We start from the raw sequence: 20,677 nt of genomic DNA, 5'->3' as shown, positions 1-20,677 counted from the left end.
AACTGACTTTGACTGAAAAGGTGGTAAGAGGCAAAGGGCCTTTTCCTTTTTCCAGTTAGTAGTTGGCAACAGTGTCCTAAGAATCAGTCAGAGTTGGGAGGGTGTCCCAGAGGTCTCTGGGGTGGGGGGAAGAAAAGTGACTCAGTGCCACAGCACCAGCTTTGCATGAAGAAGTGCCCAGGAAGTGCCCTGACACTTCCAGTTAGAGGATCTGGGCAACCAAGAAAGACTTTTGATGCCAGTTGGGAACCAGCCCTCCTTGCCCAAGACCCTGCAGAGCAGACAATATTGAGGTACATCAACAAATTGCATAATGCAGCTTCATAGGCTCTCTAACCTGTTTGCACTTCTCACATGCAACATCATTGTGGCCTAAGCAACTGTACAGCGAACTCTGGAACACAAACTTTTGCATGCCTTTCTTCTGCCTCTTCCACAGCCCATATGGAGAAGAAGAAAGGACTGAACATTAGCAGGCACCACTGAAGAGGCTAAATCCCGCCACTGGTTGAAACCCTGCCCTAGATGCTTTCAGAATCAAGGCAGTGTTTAAATAATTTTCCAAACAGAAAACTGCTTCAAACAACTGAAAACCTCATTAAAAGAGGCAAATAAAAGCTGATCCAGCCAAACATGATAAGTGGCACAAAGACGACATAAATTGATGCAATGGAATTAAACCTTCTGTTCCAGCTGTATATTTGGTGCACAAATTAGACTAAGAGGCAGATATTTCTCATTAATGCTTGTTAATATAAGGCCTTCTTTTAACTGCTACAACTCAAGGCAGCAAGCATGCAGTATATCAATAGGTGCTTTATTGAACTCCTGTCTACTGCAGTTATTCACCAAACTGGCTTAGGTGAAATTAAAAATTTCAATAAATAAAGCTGATGACAAGCAATTGCAGTGGAAATTCTACAGCTCAGCAAAGCAAAACTACACTGGTGGTGACCACTTTAGTGTATATACTCTTTGAGGGAAAGCTTTCTTAACCCTGTTTTGACCATCTCATAACCAAGGTTCTCAAGGAAGTTCACATAGGTATATGATAAAAACCAAGACAGCCTGAAAAACTAATCATACCAACATTCTAAGCACAAGTCTCATCTCCTGATCTCTCCCTACAAAACACCTCCTCACCTCAGATCAAGGCTTGCTCTTTGTGCCCATGTGACCTGGCATGAACAGCTTTTGCCTGTTTGCCCACCTAAGTGGACTCCCAATGGGGAACAGCTTGTCTGAGCAGACTGGGAAGGCATTCACTCCATTCCAATTCAGGAAATGAAAGCAAGGCGGAATTGTTAAGCTGTGTTTTTAATTGAGGGTTTTAAACTGATGGTAAGGTATTTTTAAGGAGATGAAGTTGATTCTTTGTAGGTAGAAGAAGAAGAATGCAGATTTATACCCCGCCTTTCTCTCTGAATCTCAGAGACTCAGAGTGGCTTACCATCTCCTGTATCTTCTTCCCCCACAACAGACACCCTGTGAGGTGGGTGGGGCTGAGAGGTTTCTCACAGCAGCTGCCCTTTTAAGGACAACTCCTGCGATAGCTATGGCTAACCCAAGGCCATTCCAGCAGCTGTAAGTGGAGGTACTAACAATAGTTTGAGGAAATCCGACTCCCATTATTTAATGGTATCAAACATGTCTAATTTAGCCTGTAAGACACCCTAAATCTGCATGTAGAGAAAAACCAGGCAGAACAAAAGTGGCTTACATAAAACCAATACATAGTAATTAGCAGCAGAAGAGCAAGCATCCTTAATTAGCCTGTCCTTCTGCTGGGGGGAGGGCTTTCCCTCATCGCTCTATGCAGGAAGCTGATTTCACCAACTTGCTCTATGCAGGCTTGCTCTTAGGGCTGATCCAGAAACTCCGCCTAGTGCAAAATCCAGTGGCACGTTTGTTAACTTCATTGCCTTTGCAGGCAAGCATATGACCGGTGTTATACCAACTGCATTGGCTACCAGTTGAGTACCAGATCTGCTTTAAGGTTTTGGTTTTGACACTTAAAGCCTCACGTTTCCTGAGACTGAAACACCTGCAAGACTGCCTCTCCCCATATGTACCCCGGAGATCATTACGATCCACTTCACAACATCATCTGACCATGCCTGACCCAAAGGATGTCTGTCTTGCCTCAACCAGGGCCAGGGCTTTTTTGGCCTTAGCCCTGGCAGAATCAGCTCCCTGCAGAGATCTGGGCCCTACTTGAACTACTACCTTTTCGTATGACCTGTAAGACGGAGCTATTCCGCCAGGCCTTTGGCTGAGGCAGCAGGTGCCCATATTCCATCTACTTGGCCTCCCTTGCTGCGATACTGTTTTCTGGTAATGCCATCTTTTTGCTTAATTTTGGGCCTATAGCTACATTGATATGCTGAGAGTACCCAAATGGAACTGCCGCCTATGCTGTTACATTACGGTTTTAACGGTTTTATTATGTCGTTTTAATGGTTTTAAAATGTATACATTGATTGTGGTCTAAATTATGCTGTTCTCTGCTCTGAGCCTGCTCGCAGGAAAGGGCGGAATATAAGTCAACTAAATAAATAAATCGTTACATTTACATCCTTTTCCTGATTTTTTTGTTTTGTTTTTAAGTGTTAGTTTATGCCAGATCCGGCCCTCAAAACAAATGAGTTCGACATCCCTGATCTACCTTGTATGCGCCAGTGTTGGATAGCCCCTCCTCTGAGGAGAAGGGCACTCGGGCTCTCTCATAAGCCATGTCCAGGTCAGCTTTTGCTCCAGTTGAGATTCCTTCAAAACAGGACAAAGAGTGTAAACTAATTTCAAACACCATCCTCCTTGGTTTTTATTGCAAGTCTACCTGCTAACCAAAGGGCAGAGATTAAGAAGTGATTTGGAGGGATACTGAGTGTCACATATGCATCATACAGCTCTAAATCCTTCCACTGGCTTCCTGTTCCCCTCTAGACTTAGTACAAACCTTTAAAGCCCTCCCTGGCCTAGCACCACGATCCCTTTACTCTTGAACCCCAATACATCCCAGTTTGTGAACTCCATTCTTCCAGCCTCACCACTCTCAGCCATTCAAGGGCTCCTGCTCTTGTCAATGAGTCTCTGCTGTCTCTTTTACTACCCTTATGCCTCAAACTAGTTCCCAGGACATGGTGCATGGTGTTACCTCCCTCTCAAAAACCACCTGCTCTATAAAATCTTTGGCACAAATTTCTTAATCCCCTCTGTCCTACTAAAGTTAAGTCTAAACATATGCAACTAGAATGAATGGAGAAATTCTCTACCCTACCATCCCCTTCAGTCACAAGCCTTCTACTGGCTGCCACCACTCTGGTACAGGTCATCTGGGAGGGCCCAAAGCACTCACCCAACCCCTGCACCTTTCTTTTCAGCAAGTACCTCTATCTGTGACCAAAGGGATGTGAGGACCCAAGCAGTATAACAATAATAATTTTATGGTAAGTGCTCAAGAATAAACAAGTGAGTTTTAATTATTAGTTCAACAGTTATAGATAGAAACATTAAAGGCAGTGCAAAGAAAATAACAGCCCTGACATGACTAACGAAATGTTCCCTTCCTCTAATGCCAACAGACTCACCACCCCTTGGGTGAAGGAAACCTCCTACAGCCTTTTCAGAGAGAATTCTCCTGACTGCAGCCTTTCCGGAGAAAAAACTTCCCCCTCTCTAGCTTGGCCTTTTATTTCCTTTCCTCCAGGTCCCACCCCTCTGGGCTCTACTGGGCAAGCTGTTCCTCCAAAACTGCTGTCCACCCAATCAGAGGGACAGAAGGCCCTGTAACTACTCTAGCACAAGCTTCCCTGGAGCCTGTAGGCCTTACTAGATCTAGGACCATGACCCCTTCTTTTGGGCAATTTTATGTTGTAGGCTCTTCAGGGCAGGAAACTTTCTTCTAGAACTCTGGTAAGAGGCATCAAGAACTTTAAGCAACAATAGTCCTTCCCCAATCCCCTCGACTCCCCTGCCAACCCCTGCTCACCAGCACTGTCAGTGGATCCAGAGGGAGACGTAAGAGACAAGCTCCTCCGGAAGGTACTCTCAGATCCAAGAGTCTTCCCTGTGTCTGCAATCCAGAACATAAACACAATGACCAGATCAAGACTCCCAAGACACGGTGTTTTCCCAGCACAAAGGGATGCAAAAGAGGTCTTCATTGTTATTGGGGTGGGGGCAGTCTTTTCCACATATGTGATTCAGGTTAAGCAAATCCTGCTTTTTGCACCCAGGAGAGGGAAGGTGTGGCAGCAGAATCCCCATTCTGTACAATGTTCCCAGCGTGAACCCAAGACAGTTACTGAGTCTAAGGTCTCATATCTTTAACACACTGGAGAAGGAGCCCAGCTCTGAGGCAAGAGATAGCTGTGCATTCCCTTGGTCATGACCCAGCCAAGCAGCCAGGTTATCACAATACCACACTGGTCTGCTAATCATGCCAGTAAGATGTCAGCATTTAGCCACCATGGAATGCATGGTTTTTCATGTATCCCAAAGAGGAATGTTTGGCTTTTCATGTATCCCACAGCACATTCTGCTAGACACTACTGCATTTGCATGGACACAACTACCCCATATGGGTTTGAAACAATCACTACTCCGAACCATGGTGACACTAACTATAAAGAAACTATAAATACCTTGTATGACAAATTTTGTTTTTCCTATGTATATTAAGAAAAATTATACTATACGATAAATAATATGCTACAAAACTACGTGTCTGTATTTCCTATTAACCATCTATGATAAATAATATCAGAGCTCAATAATTACATGAACAATCATTCACATTATAATAATGGAGCATAAAATAGTAATTCTCATATGTGTAGCCAGAGAATATTAACCCAACATATTAATATCCAGATAAGCTGGAAACTGTTCTGCCACAGTGCTCCGCCATGTAATGAGTGCTACAATTGTTTATTCTGTGGCGATCAGAGAAAATTAATTTACTGACACAGAAGGAGCTGTAGCTTAGTCAACAGAGCAATGCAGCCTTTCAGGGCCAGCATGACAGGAGATAGACTAACAAATCTACAAAACCCTTGATAAAGAACTCCAGTTTGAAATGGGACTAAATAGGAAAAATAACCAGTTGGGAAAATATTACCTGGCTACATATGAGAATCCATATTTTATGCTCCACTGTTATAATGTGGATGATTGCTTATATAATTATTGAGCTCTGATATTATTTGTCATATGGGTTTGAAGCAGGTGTGCCAAATAGATGTAAGCAAGTGCCAAGGAGCCTTCAGACCCAAAGGCTGGACCATGCCACTCAGAGCAACTTCTAAGAAGGGAACACTTACCAGTCTCCAAAGAATCCCCCTGTTTCTCCAGCCTCTCTGCCTTCTCCTCCTCAGACAGGTTAGACAGCTGCCTTTTCATCACTTTATTGGTATTTCCACCAAAGGTTACACTTGCAACTGACACCAGTGGGATGGCCTGATTCTCCTGGCAGAACACGACGCGAAAAGAGTCAAGGGTAGCGAAATTCAAATCAGGAAACATTGAATTTGGATGGATGGTGCTTTGTGTCCCTGACCTTGCTCTCACTCCAAACCATGAGCCAAAACTCAAACCACGAGCCTCTCCTAACAGCACACTGGGCAAAGATTAATCCCCAAAAGCCACAATAAATGGAAGGAATCTAGAAAGTAATCTAAGCTCTGTCAGTCATAAATGGGGAGGAATCATTCCCCCCCCCTCCAGTGAGATCAGAGGCAGTGTAGAGGGGCTACACTATTTCATCCTCACAACTACTCTGCAAAGCAGGTTAGGCTGAGAAAACACCGGTCTGTAGTAACTAAGGGAACTTCATCGCTAAGCAGAGATTTACTCCAGTTGTCTTTTATTAATTTAGAAAAAGCATATGCCACCTCTCCAAAGAACCTGCCCAAAATGTCTTACAAGGTAAAACATGATAGAATTATAAAAGAATTCAAAAGTTAAAAACAGCATTAACTAAGCTTAGCCTGAACATAACACTACATAAAATATTTAGCAGCTTTAAAGGAGTTTTGAACAGTCCCAGGTTAGAAACAGATTGTAAAAATTATGTAAAATGATTTCAGCCTTTTTGACTAAAAGAGTGGGTAAAAGAATAATTTTGGCCTGGCACTCAAAAGACAGTTAAAGTACCAAGCAAACCTCAAGAGAAAAAGCATGCCACAGGCAAGGTGGCACCACCAACTTCACCTCTGCAAGTAGGGGGCTTAGAGAACAAAGTTTATGAGGAGGATCTTAACTGGTGGGCTGGACAGTATATGACGAAGTGGGTCCTTCAAGTGTCCTGCCCCCCTCCCCTGCCATTAAGGGCCTTAAAAAGAAGAAACAGCACTCTGAATGGGGTCTGTAAACAGATGGACAGCTAGTGCAGGTCTTTGAACACCAGGGTGATACTATCAGTCTATGTCTGCACCTAAGAGCTGCTCTGTAAAGTGTGAGGGGTGAGTTCTAGATGTGCTTAATCTCTGTTTTAAAAAAGTGATGGGCTCAATGGTAGAACATATTCTTTGCATAAGGAAGGTCCCAGGTTTGATCTCTAGCACCTCCAGTTAAAGGATCACAGTAACTGGAAAAGAGGTTTCTCTGCCACGGACCATGAAGAGCTGCTGCCAGTCAGAGCAGGTAATACTGAGGTAGGTAAATCAATTGTCTGATTCAGGTATAAGACAGCTTCAAATGATCATAGTGTCAGTGTCTATGCAAAGCCTAGCAGTTTCTAGCACATGCTGGGAAAGTGAAAGTAACAGAACTGCCAGGTAGATCATCTAAGTGACAGAAGGTGGCTGGTTGCCAGATTGCATCAGCCTGAGCAATATCAGCATGACTCAGCATGAAGCTGATTGGTTACCTGGCTGAACCTGATGTATAAATGTACAAAGACACTTTACTGTGTGTGGGATATGTATGGTGGAGGTGCAGCGGAGCATTCTGTCGGATCGGACACATAGAATCAACACATAGAAGGTTAATGCTGTCATAGAAGACTAATACCCTTGCTGGCTGACTGTTAGCAGGAATGAGGAACACTGGATTTTAAGAACATTAGAATATAGTATGTCCTGCTGAATCAAACCAATTGTTCATCTAGTCCAGCATTCTATCTCACACAGTGGCCAGCAAGTTTCTCTAGAGTGATAATAACAGGCTGAAACCTTCCCCTGATGTTGCCTCTTGGCTCTGGGATTCAGAGGTTTAGTGCCTCTGAATGCGGAGGTCCCCCTCAGTCACGATGGCCAGTAGCCACTGATAGATTCATGGAGGATAGGTCTATCCAATCCCCTTTTAAAAGCTGTTTATTCCTGTGGCCATCACTATATTCTCTGGCAGAGAATCCACATTTTAATCACTCTCTGTATAAAAAAGTTATTTCCTTTTGTCCATCCTTAATCAGATTTGCCGCCCCCTACAACATCAACTGTGTTATACTTACAGCATTGAAGAGTTCAGTGGTCAAACCAAGGTAGTTGTGCAAGGCAAGGAAGGTCACTCTTTGAAGTCTCACCATGATGATCTAACAGCAGAGAATCAAAAGCAAGCAAGAAAACTGGTTATGGTTGATCTCAATAGGGGCCTGCTTGTTGGGGCATAAAGCTTGCTCAAGAATGGAGGAACCAGAATGAAGTACATGGAGCACAACAGATATTCTCATCCTCAACCTTCAACAGAAAAAAGGGAGAGGATGGACAAACACATTTAATGGGTGAGGTCATTCTGGAGCGACCAAAGATCTTCCCCCACCCCCATTATCACAACAAAGGGACCTAAAGGCCAACAGTTCTAGCCCAGCCAAACACAATGTGGTACCAGAGATGGAAAATCAAAGAGCACACCAGTCCCACCAGTTAATATGGCACACAGTTCAGCAGGATACTTTCCCATATAAGCCCCATTGAATGGGGAGGGGCTGTGCTTTGCATGCAGAAGGTCTCAGGTTCAATCCAGAGCAGTGCTGGCAAACAGTCTTTGCACAAGACCTTGCAGAGCAGCAGCTAGTCAAGAGTAAGTATCCAGCCAGATGAAGCAAGGGCTGGACCCAGTATGAGGCAGCTTCATAGATTCACATGGAGATGAGTTGCATATGAGCGCGTAGTTTGTACAGAAGACATCTTAATGTCTACATAGTCTGGATGCATTCAGCTGCCATCATCAACAATACAATCATTTTCACAGCCACTTAGTCAAGCTGAAAAAAACTGCTCTCTCAAACATTCCACTACAGAACCACATGAACCTCACCTGCACAACCCTCACAAGGGTCTCAGGATATTTCTGGAAGACGTCATGAAATGCATTAGCTGGAAGCCGCAGGATGGTGGAAGGCATTGCTGCTCGAGCAGAAACTGTCTTGTATGGGGCAGGGTGACCCTGCAAAAAAGGACAAAGAAAACACACTCAGGTCTCCCCCACCACTTGCAGGGGTCCACGCATCTTTTCCCACTAGTAGTTCCCTCACTCTCTCCTGGGGCTGTCAAGCAGAGAGAGATGGCTTGGTCAAAAACAGCATTTACATGCCAGGACAGCAATGCCACTCTAAGGAACACTGCTAGCAGTTAAGGAAGAGAGAGGCCAAGGTGCTGCACCATGGGACAGCACAGTAGCATCAACTGGCACAGTATCATGACAGTAATGATTTTCCCATCACATGCTGCAAGAGGGGCTGGGCCATGGCTTGACTAATTAAGCAACCATGTTGAGTAGCTCCTCCAGTCTTTGCCCCATTGATCCACCTGTCTTTAGCAATACTGAGTCGTGACATCCTAAGGAAGAACATGCCAGAATTTTCTAAGGCAGTCCATGCTAAAACTGACAGGGGCAGAGGAATATTGGGAGCATCTTCATAGGCCAGAAAGCCTGGTCCCATCCCTGAGTCCTGGCTGACGGGCCATGGAAGGAGATTGTCACTAAGCTATCCTGCAGCTGCAAAGAACATGCCAGCAGATCAAGAAATATATCTCTCTGAATGTTCAGTCATGCCTTTGAACATACAAGTCAACTATTTAAGACACCTGAGAATACCACATGGTGTGGCAGTTAAGAGTGGTGGACTCTAATCTGGAGAACCAGGTTTGATTCCCCACTCCTCCAAGTGAAGCCTGCTGAGTGACCTTGGGCCAGTCACAGTTCTCTCAGAAATCTCTCAGCCCCACCTACCCTCAAGGTGATTGTTGACTATGGGGAGAGGAAGGGAAGGCGACTGTAAGCTACTTTGAGACCCCTTAGAATAGAGAAAAGCAGGGTATAAAAAGCAATTCTTCTGTTGGCTTGAATCAACTCCTTGTCAATTTACTAAAGTTCACTCTGCCCGGTCTCCCAGCCAACATTGTCCAAGATGATTGAACTAATGGCTAAGCTTGCAGGAAGACTTTAATTATAACTTCTGAGATAGTTCCACCACTAAATTAGGACTGACTTCTGCTTTTACGGCACAGGGCTGTCCAAGAAGCAAGCCTTGACTACCCTCACCACCAGGAAAAAGGCAAGGAGGTAATTTTCTTTGAGAGTATTCAAGAACGCACAGGAAACTAGCACCATTCAAGATGATTTGTGGTTCCAGCCCACTCCTTCATTACCAGGATTTTGTCTCCTCTGCCCCATCAACACCTTTCCTCCCAGCATTTGACCCCCAAACATGCTTTCTCCAGAACACAAAACCATCCACAGCCGCAAGAAAAAAAGAAGGAAAGTCATCATCTGGTTTCATGCAGTCATAATTACTATACTCCCAACTGGCTGACTGGTTTTTAATTACAGATTAGAAAAAGTAATTGACCAAGCAATAAGGTGGCCCAAAGCTGAAGCTGGAATGCTTAATGTTAACCCTCCCAGTGGCTCCACAGACAAAAGGTGATCAAACTGCACAAACAGAATGGGAGGGACTGGCTGGCACTAAGATAAGCTGCAGGATCTGAACATACCAGACTGACAATCTATGCAAGTAAGTGAGAGACAGTGTTGTGTAGCGGATAGAGTCTAAGGCTAGGGAGACCCAGGTTTAAAGCCTACTCTGCCATGGAAGTTTGCTGGATGACCTTGGGCTAGTCACAGATGGTCTCAGCCTAACCTACCTCACAGGGTTGTTGTGAGGATAAAGCAGAGGAGAAGAATGATGCAAGGCACTTTGGGTCCCCACTGGGGAGAAAGGTGGGGTGTAAATGAAGTAAATAGTCACTTGCCAGCTCACCTCTGACTAAAAAAAGCTTTAGTCAGTTGAAAAAGATGAGGTTCCCCCTTCACCTTTTAATATTGTTGGAACAAGCATTTTGTTCCAATATATATAGGCAAGCAAAAGGAAAAATCCAACAAACCACATTAGGTATTTTGTGTGCAGACTTGTTGCAAGGTTAGAAGAAACAAACAAGCTTCCCAAGCAGTTTAGCAAGAAAACTGAGCAAGTCTGGCCTTGTCTTAGAAGCAGCCTTCTTGGCCAGGCAGTCCTAAGATCACTAATATTAAATGTAAATCAAACATATGCAAGACATTCCTCAACATTTTTATGTTGCTCATATAAAAAGTTCTCAAGACAAGCATGCAACCAACTGAAATCACTCAGAAACAGCAGCATGCTGAAACTTCCAACATAGCTTAAATTTCATCACCAAAAATCCAGACAGAAAAAAGGACCTCATTTGACTCCTAAAACAAAAATAAATGAAGTAGGAAGGGAAGTCTGAAAAGGAAGGGAGTTCTACATCACTGGGATCACCATGTAAAAGACTCTGCTTCTGGGAAATGCCAACATATCTTCCACCTGTGATGGTTTTTTGAATGGAGACTTATTGGCCAGTCTTAAGAAACAGAAGTAATCTACCCCTGGACTTTAAAAGTCAAAAACAGCACCTTGTATTGAGTCTGGAAGCACACACAATGCTGTACAACATGGGCATCATTTTGGTCCTGGGCATGGACCATTTCAGGCTATAAAAGGTTATGACCAGAATTCTGAGCATGAACTAAAAGGCACCTGGGAACCACCAATACTATTGCAGAAATCAGTACAGTATGTTCCAAGCAGCCTGCTCCAATTAACATCCTAGCAGCCACATTCCAGGCACTTTTTAAAAGCAACTCCACGAACAGCATACCATGAGCTTTTCAGACAGCAGCCAATATGGTCCTTCACCAAGCCAACTAAAGTTCCCCTGCTGAAACTATGTGTCTTGCACAAAGAGCCGCTAAGCCAACACCCTGAGCCCCAATTCTAGGCTACAGTGAACTTACAGTGATGACATCCAGTATGCTGAGGAGGCTGTGGACGCTGTCTCCTGCTAGAACCTCTTTCACTACAACTTCTGTGCCATCCTATGGGAATTAAAAACATTGTACAGAAGATGAGGGAAGGGAAAGAGATGGCCTACTAGGCCTTGCAGAAGGCAGCTTGCACCTCCAGAAAAGAAGTTTATCTGTGCATGAGACTCAAACACACAAGGGATGTGGAAGGGAGACAATGGAAAATAATCATTAACTGGTCAGGAGGAGAGCTTGCTCCCCTCACCATCACCTCCATCCTGACTCAGGCATTGAACTTCCAAGCCCAGGCATTTGGAAGAGATGTATCCTTCCCAGCTGAGTGGCACCCTAAAGGCCTTACACTCTTCTTCATCTGCAGACACCACTACAGAACTACAATCCCCCAAAATCAACAAGCCTAACAATTGAGATTAGGATTTGAGAAAAAGACGGAAAGAAATTCCCCTAGAAGGAACAGAGGGACTGACCCAAACTGTTATAAAACCCAAACTCAGTTTATATTTTCAATGAACTCAAGTGAGAAAACCTTTGCCTGTGTCATTGTCATTCCAAGGTGGGGGATGGGGTGGTATGAACAGGGCTTTTTTGAGCAGGAACGCAATTCCAGATGCCTTGGTGTCAGGGGGTGTGGCCTAATAGACAAATGAGCTTCTGCTGGGCTTTTTCTACAAAAAAGCCCTGTGTGAAACAATGACATCAGGGGTTGTGGCCTAATATGTAAATGAGTCCCTGCTGGACTTTTCCTAGAAAAAAGCCCTGGGTATGAATGTGTGAAAACTTCACCAATTAAGGGGGTAAAAGAAGTCTTCTCCTGGCAAACAAATAACAAGTCAGGGAGAAGGCTTCAGCCTAGCTTTCTTCCCAACATGCTACTTTCCAAATGTAGGATTTTTCCTCCATAGGAAAGCATTCAAATATGCAAAAGTGCTCTGCCCCGTGCAACCACAAATGGTACAGCTCACCGAAGCATTATAACTTGATACTATCAAACATATAAAATTGACCTTGGATATTTAACTCTGTTTAGCTGTTTCTTACATTCTCCTGGATGCAGACTTCCAGTTTTCCATCCTGTACTACGTAGATGCTATTGTCCAACTGTCCAGGGCGGAAGATGTACTCCCCTTCATGCAGCTGCACAAAGACCATGTGCTTGCAGAGCTCCAGGAAAAGAGGCTTCTCAAAGTGCCCAAGGACCCTGTGGGAAAAGATGTAGTTTTCAAGAGACACAAGCTTGCCTTGGCTGCAATAAAAAAGCTGCTGTCAATGCCTTCTACAGACAGCCATTAAAAGGAGAGGAGTCCTGCTCTCCTTCCTCTGACCATCTGGTCACTCACAGAAATTCAAGAAAAAAAATACAGTGCATCTCAAAACACTTACAGCCACCCAGAAAAAAAAGTCAGGCAAGAAGTTCAAAGCAAAAGGAAGCAATTCTTCACACAACACAGAATCAGCCTGCTGACCTTACTGCCTCAGGATGCTGCCACAGCCACTACTTCTTCAAAAAGGGGACCAGATGCATACATGGGAGAAAGATCAGGGACTGCAACTAGCCAGCATTAGTCAAGAGACAACCATCTTCAGAGGCAGCATCCTTCCAAGTACCAGATGCTGGGAATTAGTTAGTGGTGAATGTGATTGCCATCATGGTCTGCCTATGAACCACCCAGAGGCCCCTGCCTGCCCAGATTACCAACAGGAAAAACCAGCTAGATGGACTCAGCATGCCAATCCTTATTCATTCCAAAACAAATCATGTCAGATCCAATTCCTACGCAAATCTTTAAGCAAAGGGGAAGTAATCACCTTTAAATCCCATCAGAGTCCTGGCCTTCTCACTACCTTTACCCTTTACCTGACATTTTTAAGCATGTAAAGGACTTCAGAGGGCAGGTGGGAATTCTTCACATCAAACTCTGTTAGGTCTGCTTCTAACAGAGAGGGAGGAGGTTCCTTAGGCTGGAGGGTTGGGGACTCTTTCTTGAAGCGCAGGATCCTGCAAGAGATGAAGCAAGACAATTTCACTCACCCAATACAGGAAAGAAGATTAAAATACTTATAAGCCACAACTCTCAGTCGATGGTTCCCAAAGCAATTTAGGATAAAAGACAGCAATAAAAACAATCCAATGATAAGAAAGCAAGAGATACAGTGGCGGGTCTGAATGCAAACAACAACAATACAGTCAGATCAGTAATATAGCCAGAACACTTGTCAAACCAGTATAAAAACAATGTACACTTATTGCAACTGAGCTGCTTGCTCCATCGTGTCTCTTCCTTCAATTCTTCTGTGTTCTTCCTTGCCTATGTTCTTCCTGTTCCTTCCTTCCCTGCTTTGATTTCACCCTGGATTTGACCCTGCTTTGCATTCTGCCTAGACCTATCCTAGATCTGATCTGTTCTTCCCCAGCTATGATTCCACAAAGGATCTCCCCATCAGTTTACAATTAATCCACCAATGAACGAGTCTGGTCAGTTCAGGATTCTGTGCCTGGCCCACCAATGTATTGGCTCCCATGAAAACAAATCTGTATATGCACTCAGACAACACCTTTCTCTATTTCCTTGAGCTCATAAATGAAAGTTATCTGAGATACATTGGATGGAAGCTGGTTCACATCACCCAAACAACAGCACAGCCTCTCTGCCCTGCATGCCCTCATACCTCTTTGCCAAGGACAAGACTTTGGCTCTTTTCCGCATCCGCTGCCGAGGCACAGCATTTCCAACCAGAGTATTTGGCAAAGTCGTTACCTAAAAGGAAGCAAGATTCCTTGAAGAGTGAGACCTGATTTAGCAGCAGAATGGACAGGATAAATGTACCACAGCTCTGAATCTGCTGGGCCAACAAAAAAGCAGCTCCAAAAGAATGGGTAACTCCGGTTTGTCTTTGCCCCAGTGAAGACCAGACAAGGGGTGTGACCAAGTGATTTGAATACCGAGGTTAAAATCATGCTACTGGTTTAACTCAGGAACTGGTTTCCAGACAGAGTCATAGTCAACCAAGATGTTTTAGTTTGTAACTGCAAGATCCAGCTACAGTGAGATCCAACAAGTTTTCCACCTATAACTATTCAGGAAGCATAAAATGATTTCCACTGCTGAAAGACATTTCTTTTACCCATGTGTGCTATGACAGAAGTTATTTAACTAGCATCTCAGGCAAACTGTGTCTGAAGATGGCTCTTGGAGACCAAAGCTATATGGCTTAGCTAGTGACAGCTGTGTCTGGAGTACCACCTACAGGAGCAAGGCATGCAATGCACTCAGTGGCTTGCCCAGGCAGCTCATTTGCTATTCAAGCTCTGAAAATATCACCCGTGGAACACTGAAGTAGAGTTCAGAAGCACCTCACCATTGAAGGGCTAGTACCACGTTCAATAAGAGGGAACACTGGTGGCTACAAAGACCACAGTCCTGCACAAGCCTCAATTTGTTCTACATTGGTCTGCATTTTATTCGGACACAATCTTCTCTCCTAGTTTGTGAGTGTAAATCAGATAATTTGACTAGCTGCTCAGCCACTAAACCATGTTCTCCCCCTGTGGAACCATCTTTCACTATTATCTGTAGCTCAGCTGCAATCACCAAACACCAACCACTTAGAACACCCGTTTCTTCAGGAGTCTGGTGAACAAGTGTTGGTACAAATGTGTGGCATGGACAGTTTGCACAGCGCTCATCAGAGGAAAGCACAGAAGTGAGCACAATTACTTCCAACAGAAAACAAGTCAACCCTGCAGCATGTTATCTCTATGAGAGATAAGGAGAGGGGAGAGGCACAGTTCCCAAAGCAGCCCTCAAACCAAACTTGTGTATATAAATACTAAGAGGAGGGTTCTAGCATGCAACAAGATTGCTTGGCGTTATTGTTATCAGACTGAATTTGCTACCAACCTCCGCCTCGTTACAGATTCTTACCTTCCGCATGATCTTGCGGCCGTAGAACATTACTTTGTCTCTCTTGCGAAATCGGTACTGAGGCACTTGTGGCTGAGGTTGCTCTGAAAGAGATATGCCTGATTTTTAAAGAACCTTCCAGACTTGCCCACTACGTGGGCACTCATTGCTGCTAAGATGGGTGCAAAGCAAGAAACTGCATGCTCATGCACCCTGCCCAAGCTCTCCATTTGGTGTAGGGAATCAAATACAAATTTAGGTTTCAAGACTACAGAATCCAGAGCAGAGGAGTTGCTAGAGTGCTAGATTTGAACTAGAAGGGTTCAAATCCTTATATGCATTTGGGTAAGTCACTCTCTCACCCACTAGTTAGAAAAATGACAAGGACAGATACCAATGCCATTGGCTCCTACAGAGGGTGGTACTGTGAAAACAACATCCAGCTTTGATCTCGGAGATACTAGCATGCAACCTCTAGTGTGGACTTCCTTTCTGGAGTGTTTGTGGACAAAATACACTGGGATGTCACAAAGTAAGAGTCTCCAGAATCCAAATGTTCCTCCTCTCCACCTCCCCACCCAAGTTTTCCTTTTTCTTCTGGTATACATTCCACTTTTTCAGGACAAAAACAGCACAGTTACCCGGCAAGGAAAGAGTTGGGAAGATAAAAGAACTAGTCTGATGTCTGTGAAAGGTTAGTTACATTGAAGCTGCAGACAGGACCTCATTTTTCCCCATTCCTCTTATTTTTACATATTCTGAAAAGAAAATTGTTACATGGCTACAGGGGGCATTAAAATCTCCAACAGAGAGGGAGAAACTGGGCTTTACCCCACCAACTTAACAAGTAAGCATTTGGAATCCACATGCCACTACCCACATTGATTTTACAGCCTCCCCCAACCAAACTCCTATTGCAAGACTTCTGCCTAGAAACAATTAAGCATGACAGTCACACTTACTCGACTGTTTGACCTTCCTGTAAACAAGACACACGACAATCCCAATAAGAGTCAAGGCTACTGCTGCTCCAATGATTATTCCAGTTAGCTGTGAGAAGTAGTCAAACAAGAGGCATGAGTCTTAAAAACAGCATTCCCCCCAATCTCTTAGGTCAAGCCTGATGGAAATACTCAACACATGTGCTTTCCACCACCATACCACACTTGGTTTGAAAGAACGCTACCCCATTTGATTGCTAAAGTCTAATATGTATGAACCCCCCATCTGTAAGCCTGATATACAAACCCACTCCCCAAAAGACCCCTCTATAAACAGTACCAGAGACAAGCATCACCACCTTAACACAGCATCAGCAATGACTCTGGAAGCCATACATGAGAAACCTGAAGCCTTGGCTTTTGGAACAAAGTTCAGGGCAAGATCAGTTCAGTCAGGGCGCTCTTCCTTTCAGAAGTGCCTGGACTGATATTAATTGTACACACATGCTACATTACCATAGTTGTCTGCAATCTGTCTTCTACAAACTGAAGAACTCGCATTCTTAGGTCTGAGCTTGTTGAGAAGCCGGCCTAAAGACAAAAATTTCAGATGCTTAGATTGGTGGTGCTTGCTTGTTGTGCTTTATGGCATGCTGGGTGGAGGTGGGATTCATTTCTGGACTAAACAAGCCAGCCAAGAAAGTCTCTCCTCTACCTGCACCTTCTAGAAATAGACCAGTTCCAAGAAGCGATTTTAGGTATGCCTAACTTACAAATTCAGTACAAATTCACACCTTAAGTCACAGCGTAGACAGGATTAAGAGCCAAAGTGAAAGGTAAATGCACACAGGTGGATAAAAAACCCTGGAACTTCAACTTATGTTAAAGCAATTAAACAGTGGACAGGAAGTCAGTTCTGTTTTTGTTTTTAATTTCCAGGCCAATGTGCTATGAAAGAGTCATTAGTTACAAAACATACAACGCAAAGAATGCACTCTCACATTTAGGTTCATTAATCTGGACATTTATTATCATACAGTTAAGCACTTTTAGAAATCAACAATTTGGTACAGGGTAGAAAAAGCAATGAGATTCATTTATTTTCACATATGACAAAACAGCATCACAGCAGTCAAGCAGGTACAGTAAGAAATAAAAAATTCAGTATCACAGAATACATACATATAAATGTACACAGTCTGGAGAAAGCACACTGAAGTCTCACATAGGGATAATATTATATAGAGATATCATATAGGGGTAATATTACGTATTAAAACAGCAACATAGTTTGTCAGGTGGTTTCTGGATGCAATTCAAAGTGTTGTTTTTTACCTTTAAAGCCTTACATAACGTGAAACATAAGCACCACAATGAAAATAAATGCTGAAAAACTGTGTAAATAAATCATTACAACCAAGACATTTTGGGATAGAACTTTTTGCTTACTTGGTACACTAATAACCAACACTTATAGGCAGAGTTACCAACTTTAGTTTTCAAGAGTTCCTGTGAGTGAATCCTCTGAACACAGGCAGAGTGCTTTTCCTTCTCTTGAACACCTACTTTTAAGTAGGGGGTAGCATCAGACCTACACTTCCCTTTCTGCTCTGGCAGCTGGCCAATCAAATCAAATTAAACCAAGCCCATAAGATGCTAGTTAGTGAGCCAGCTCTTTACATCAGCATCCCTGCAAGGAAAGAACTAAGCAGATTTTTGGGAAAGTTTACAGTTAAACTTGGCTGAACTTCAAAGGGAAAGACAAGAGGGAGGGAAATTTGGGTCACAGCATTCTGTACTATCAGCAAAACCAAAACAAGGGGCATATGGTAGCATAGTATGGTGCTGAAGCCAAGCGTATATTTTGTCCTTAGTCCCCATAAAACCCTCAGAAGATACAGCAATTTTAATAATAATTGAAGGCTGCATCCTACATGCAGTTTACTGTTTTACAGAACTTCAGTACTTAACGTCATCCCCCTCCACCCCAACCCAGTGAAGTTAAGTCATAGCTGAATTCCATTGACCAGAATAGGATTTAAGTCACTCCTAACTAGTATCAACATACCTTAGTCACAACTAACTCACCACAACCTTGCTATTTATTAAATGCAATACTCATAAAGCTGCTTTTTGTCTAAACTATTGATTTAAATAAAAGTGGCATCCAATAAATAATTACACCAATTCAGCTAAAACCTATTTAACGGGCCCATCAAAACCAGTAACTCAGCACTTAAATCTCATGATAGTCAGTGATCTGTAGCAAAGCACAGCACTTTTAGTGGTCAAAGGCACATTCTCCTCCCTTTTTCATCAGCAGAAAAATTGTCCGGATCCAATCCAGCCCATTGTTTTTAAACTTTTCATAGTTCCAAAAATATTAATTTGATTGTAAGCAATCCCAAGGGCTTTGGAGTCACACTCTTAGCCTAATCTACCTCAAAGATTGTTGTGAAAATAAAATGGACCAGAGAGAACAAGGTAAACTGCTTTAAGCTGCCATTGGGGAGAGAGGTAGGGTACAAATGAAATTTGTCTGCAGTCCAGTACATTCCTCAAACATAGAAACATCAAGGAGAGACTACAATGTGAAATTGCTGAACTTGAGTTCATTCACAAACTCAGTACAACAGCCCCCCATCCCACCCCTGGCTGATTTTTGTTGTTTCTGTCAAGTTACAGGTGAGTTATGGCGACCCTGCTGGGTTTTTAAGACAAGAGAGATTCAGAGGCAGTTTGCCATTGTCTGCCTGTATGCCCTGGTATTCTTTGGTAGTCTCCCATCCAAATACTAATCAGGGCTGCCCCTACTTTTCTTTTGAGATCTGATGAGACTAGGCTAGCCTCAGCTCAGGGGTCTGAATAGGAACATATGATTCTTATCTCACTACAAATGCTATTTTTCTGTACCTAAGCATTTATCTCTTGCAGTAATCAAGCTGATTACATTTTGCATTGTACCTTTGCATCCAGGGCCAGTGCTAGGCTTTCTGGTGCTCTAGGTGAATCACCCACTAGCACACACCCCCCCCCCCCCCCGTTATTAAAAAAATATAGGGAAATTGAAGAGTGCCAAACTTGAAACTTTTCACATTTTTCATTTAATGATTTTTAATTTTTCAAAAAAATTGTGAGAATAAGTGCTTGCTGGCCATGTTAGGAAGCAGGGTGGCAGGACAGGATGAGGTGGGAGACCAAGTTACACATCGGGGAGAAGGGGGTGGTTTGGCTTAGCTGAGGGCAGCTTGGTGATGGGAGAGGACAAGGTGACAGTGGTCAGAAGCCCAAATCATGTGTCAGGGAGGGGGCACCCAGTGGTGCCCCTAGACCAGGTGGCACCCTAAGCGACTGCCTACTTTGCCTACTCCCACACACCAGCCCTGTTTGCATCCTTATTTGCAACTCCCCCCTTCCCTAAAATTTTCTGACTGGGATATAAGGGCTTAGGGATCTCCATTCCTGCTTGTATTTGGCAAAGGGAGCTTTGACTCTTGAAAGCTTATACCTTGAAAATCTTGCTGGTCTCTAAGGTGCTACTGGACTTGAATCTAGCTCTAGGATTGGATATACAGTTTATAAATTACAAATAACATGTGAACCACCTTGTATATGAAAAACACAGCAAAGAACAACAAGACTCAGTGGTTAAGAACATAAGAGACCTGCTGGATCAGATCAGTGGTCTAAGGCAAAGCTGATTGAGACCAATACTCTGCACACACACTCAGAGGCATTTCACATGCTTATAGGATGAGGCTAAGAGGCTCCATAATCAACCAAAAGGGAAACTGCTTCCAAGAAATCAGGAGACTGGGAAAGGCAGTCATAAAGGAGCTAGAAAAGATTCATGTGCAGGGATGTGTCACTGGCAAAATTAGTGTAGCACAGTGATTATGAGAATGAGCTGTAATCCAGAAACACATAGGTTCAAATATAATCTCAGCCACAATCTCATTAAAGGACCTCATGAAAGTCTCTCTGTTCCCCCATCAGTGCTCACTCTAAGGTGCAGAGACTTGTGAGCAAAAACTGTACTTTGTGAGCTACTGGCATTAAAGTTGGGAGCTACTGCATAAATTAGTTTGCTCTGGGGCAATTTTTTTTTCTGAGCTAAGACAAAAATGTGTGACCCAGAGGCGAAAAAACTGAGCTAGCACACGCTAACTCAGTTTAGAGGGAACACTGCCCCCCACCCCTTATCACAAGTGTAGTTCAGGTTGCTGCTTGAGCAGCTCCAAAGTAAGAAAGACCCTGTGAGAACTGAAGAAAAATTCTTTTACGGGTCAGACCATAAGAGGGCTTCATTAGCATAAAGTACCTCACTAATGTACTCCATGCAGAATGATGATGAATGTCATCTTTTCCATGATTCCTACGGCAAATCCTAGGATCAAGGAACTGGTGAAGTACCTAATATATAAAACAAGTCCAAAAGCAACTTAAAGACCAGCGACATCCACTTAAATATGATTTTTCAGGAGTCACAGTTCACTTTCCGCAGACTTTGTTTTATTTCACTACAATACAATAACACGGCTGCCCATTTGCTATGCCCAGTACTAG

At 43.5% G+C, this 20,677-nt stretch overlaps 1 protein-coding gene across 4 annotated transcripts in view; it reads right to left on the bottom strand.

Annotated features, from left to right (window-relative positions):
* The window catches only part of PNPLA7 (patatin like phospholipase domain containing 7), a 97,337-nt gene that overhangs the window by 76,141 nt on the left and 519 nt on the right, over positions 1–20,677 (bottom strand). For all 4 annotated transcript variants that reach the window (XM_060250678.1, XM_060250680.1, XM_060250679.1 and 1 more), the window contains exons 2-13: positions 16,628–16,702; positions 16,133–16,220; positions 15,192–15,274; positions 13,936–14,024; positions 13,124–13,264; positions 12,307–12,466; positions 11,239–11,319; positions 8,257–8,385; positions 7,451–7,531; positions 5,322–5,466; positions 3,989–4,072; positions 2,666–2,766 (exon numbers count right to left, since the gene is read on the bottom strand). In XM_060250678.1, coding sequence (XP_060106661.1) covers positions 2,666–2,766; positions 3,989–4,072; positions 5,322–5,466; positions 7,451–7,531; positions 8,257–8,385; positions 11,239–11,319; positions 12,307–12,466; positions 13,124–13,264; positions 13,936–14,024; positions 15,192–15,274; positions 16,133–16,220; positions 16,628–16,702 — 1,257 coding nt within the window. The remainder of the gene's footprint in view (positions 1–2,665; positions 2,767–3,988; positions 4,073–5,321; positions 5,467–7,450; positions 7,532–8,256; positions 8,386–11,238; positions 11,320–12,306; positions 12,467–13,123; positions 13,265–13,935; positions 14,025–15,191; positions 15,275–16,132; positions 16,221–16,627; positions 16,703–20,677) is intronic.

This window comes from Heteronotia binoei, chromosome 12 (assembly GCF_032191835.1).
Source record: "Heteronotia binoei isolate CCM8104 ecotype False Entrance Well chromosome 12, APGP_CSIRO_Hbin_v1, whole genome shotgun sequence".
Classification (NCBI taxonomy): domain Eukaryota; kingdom Metazoa; phylum Chordata; class Lepidosauria; order Squamata; family Gekkonidae; genus Heteronotia; species Heteronotia binoei.
This window is presented reverse-complemented; position numbering and strand designations above follow the sequence as displayed.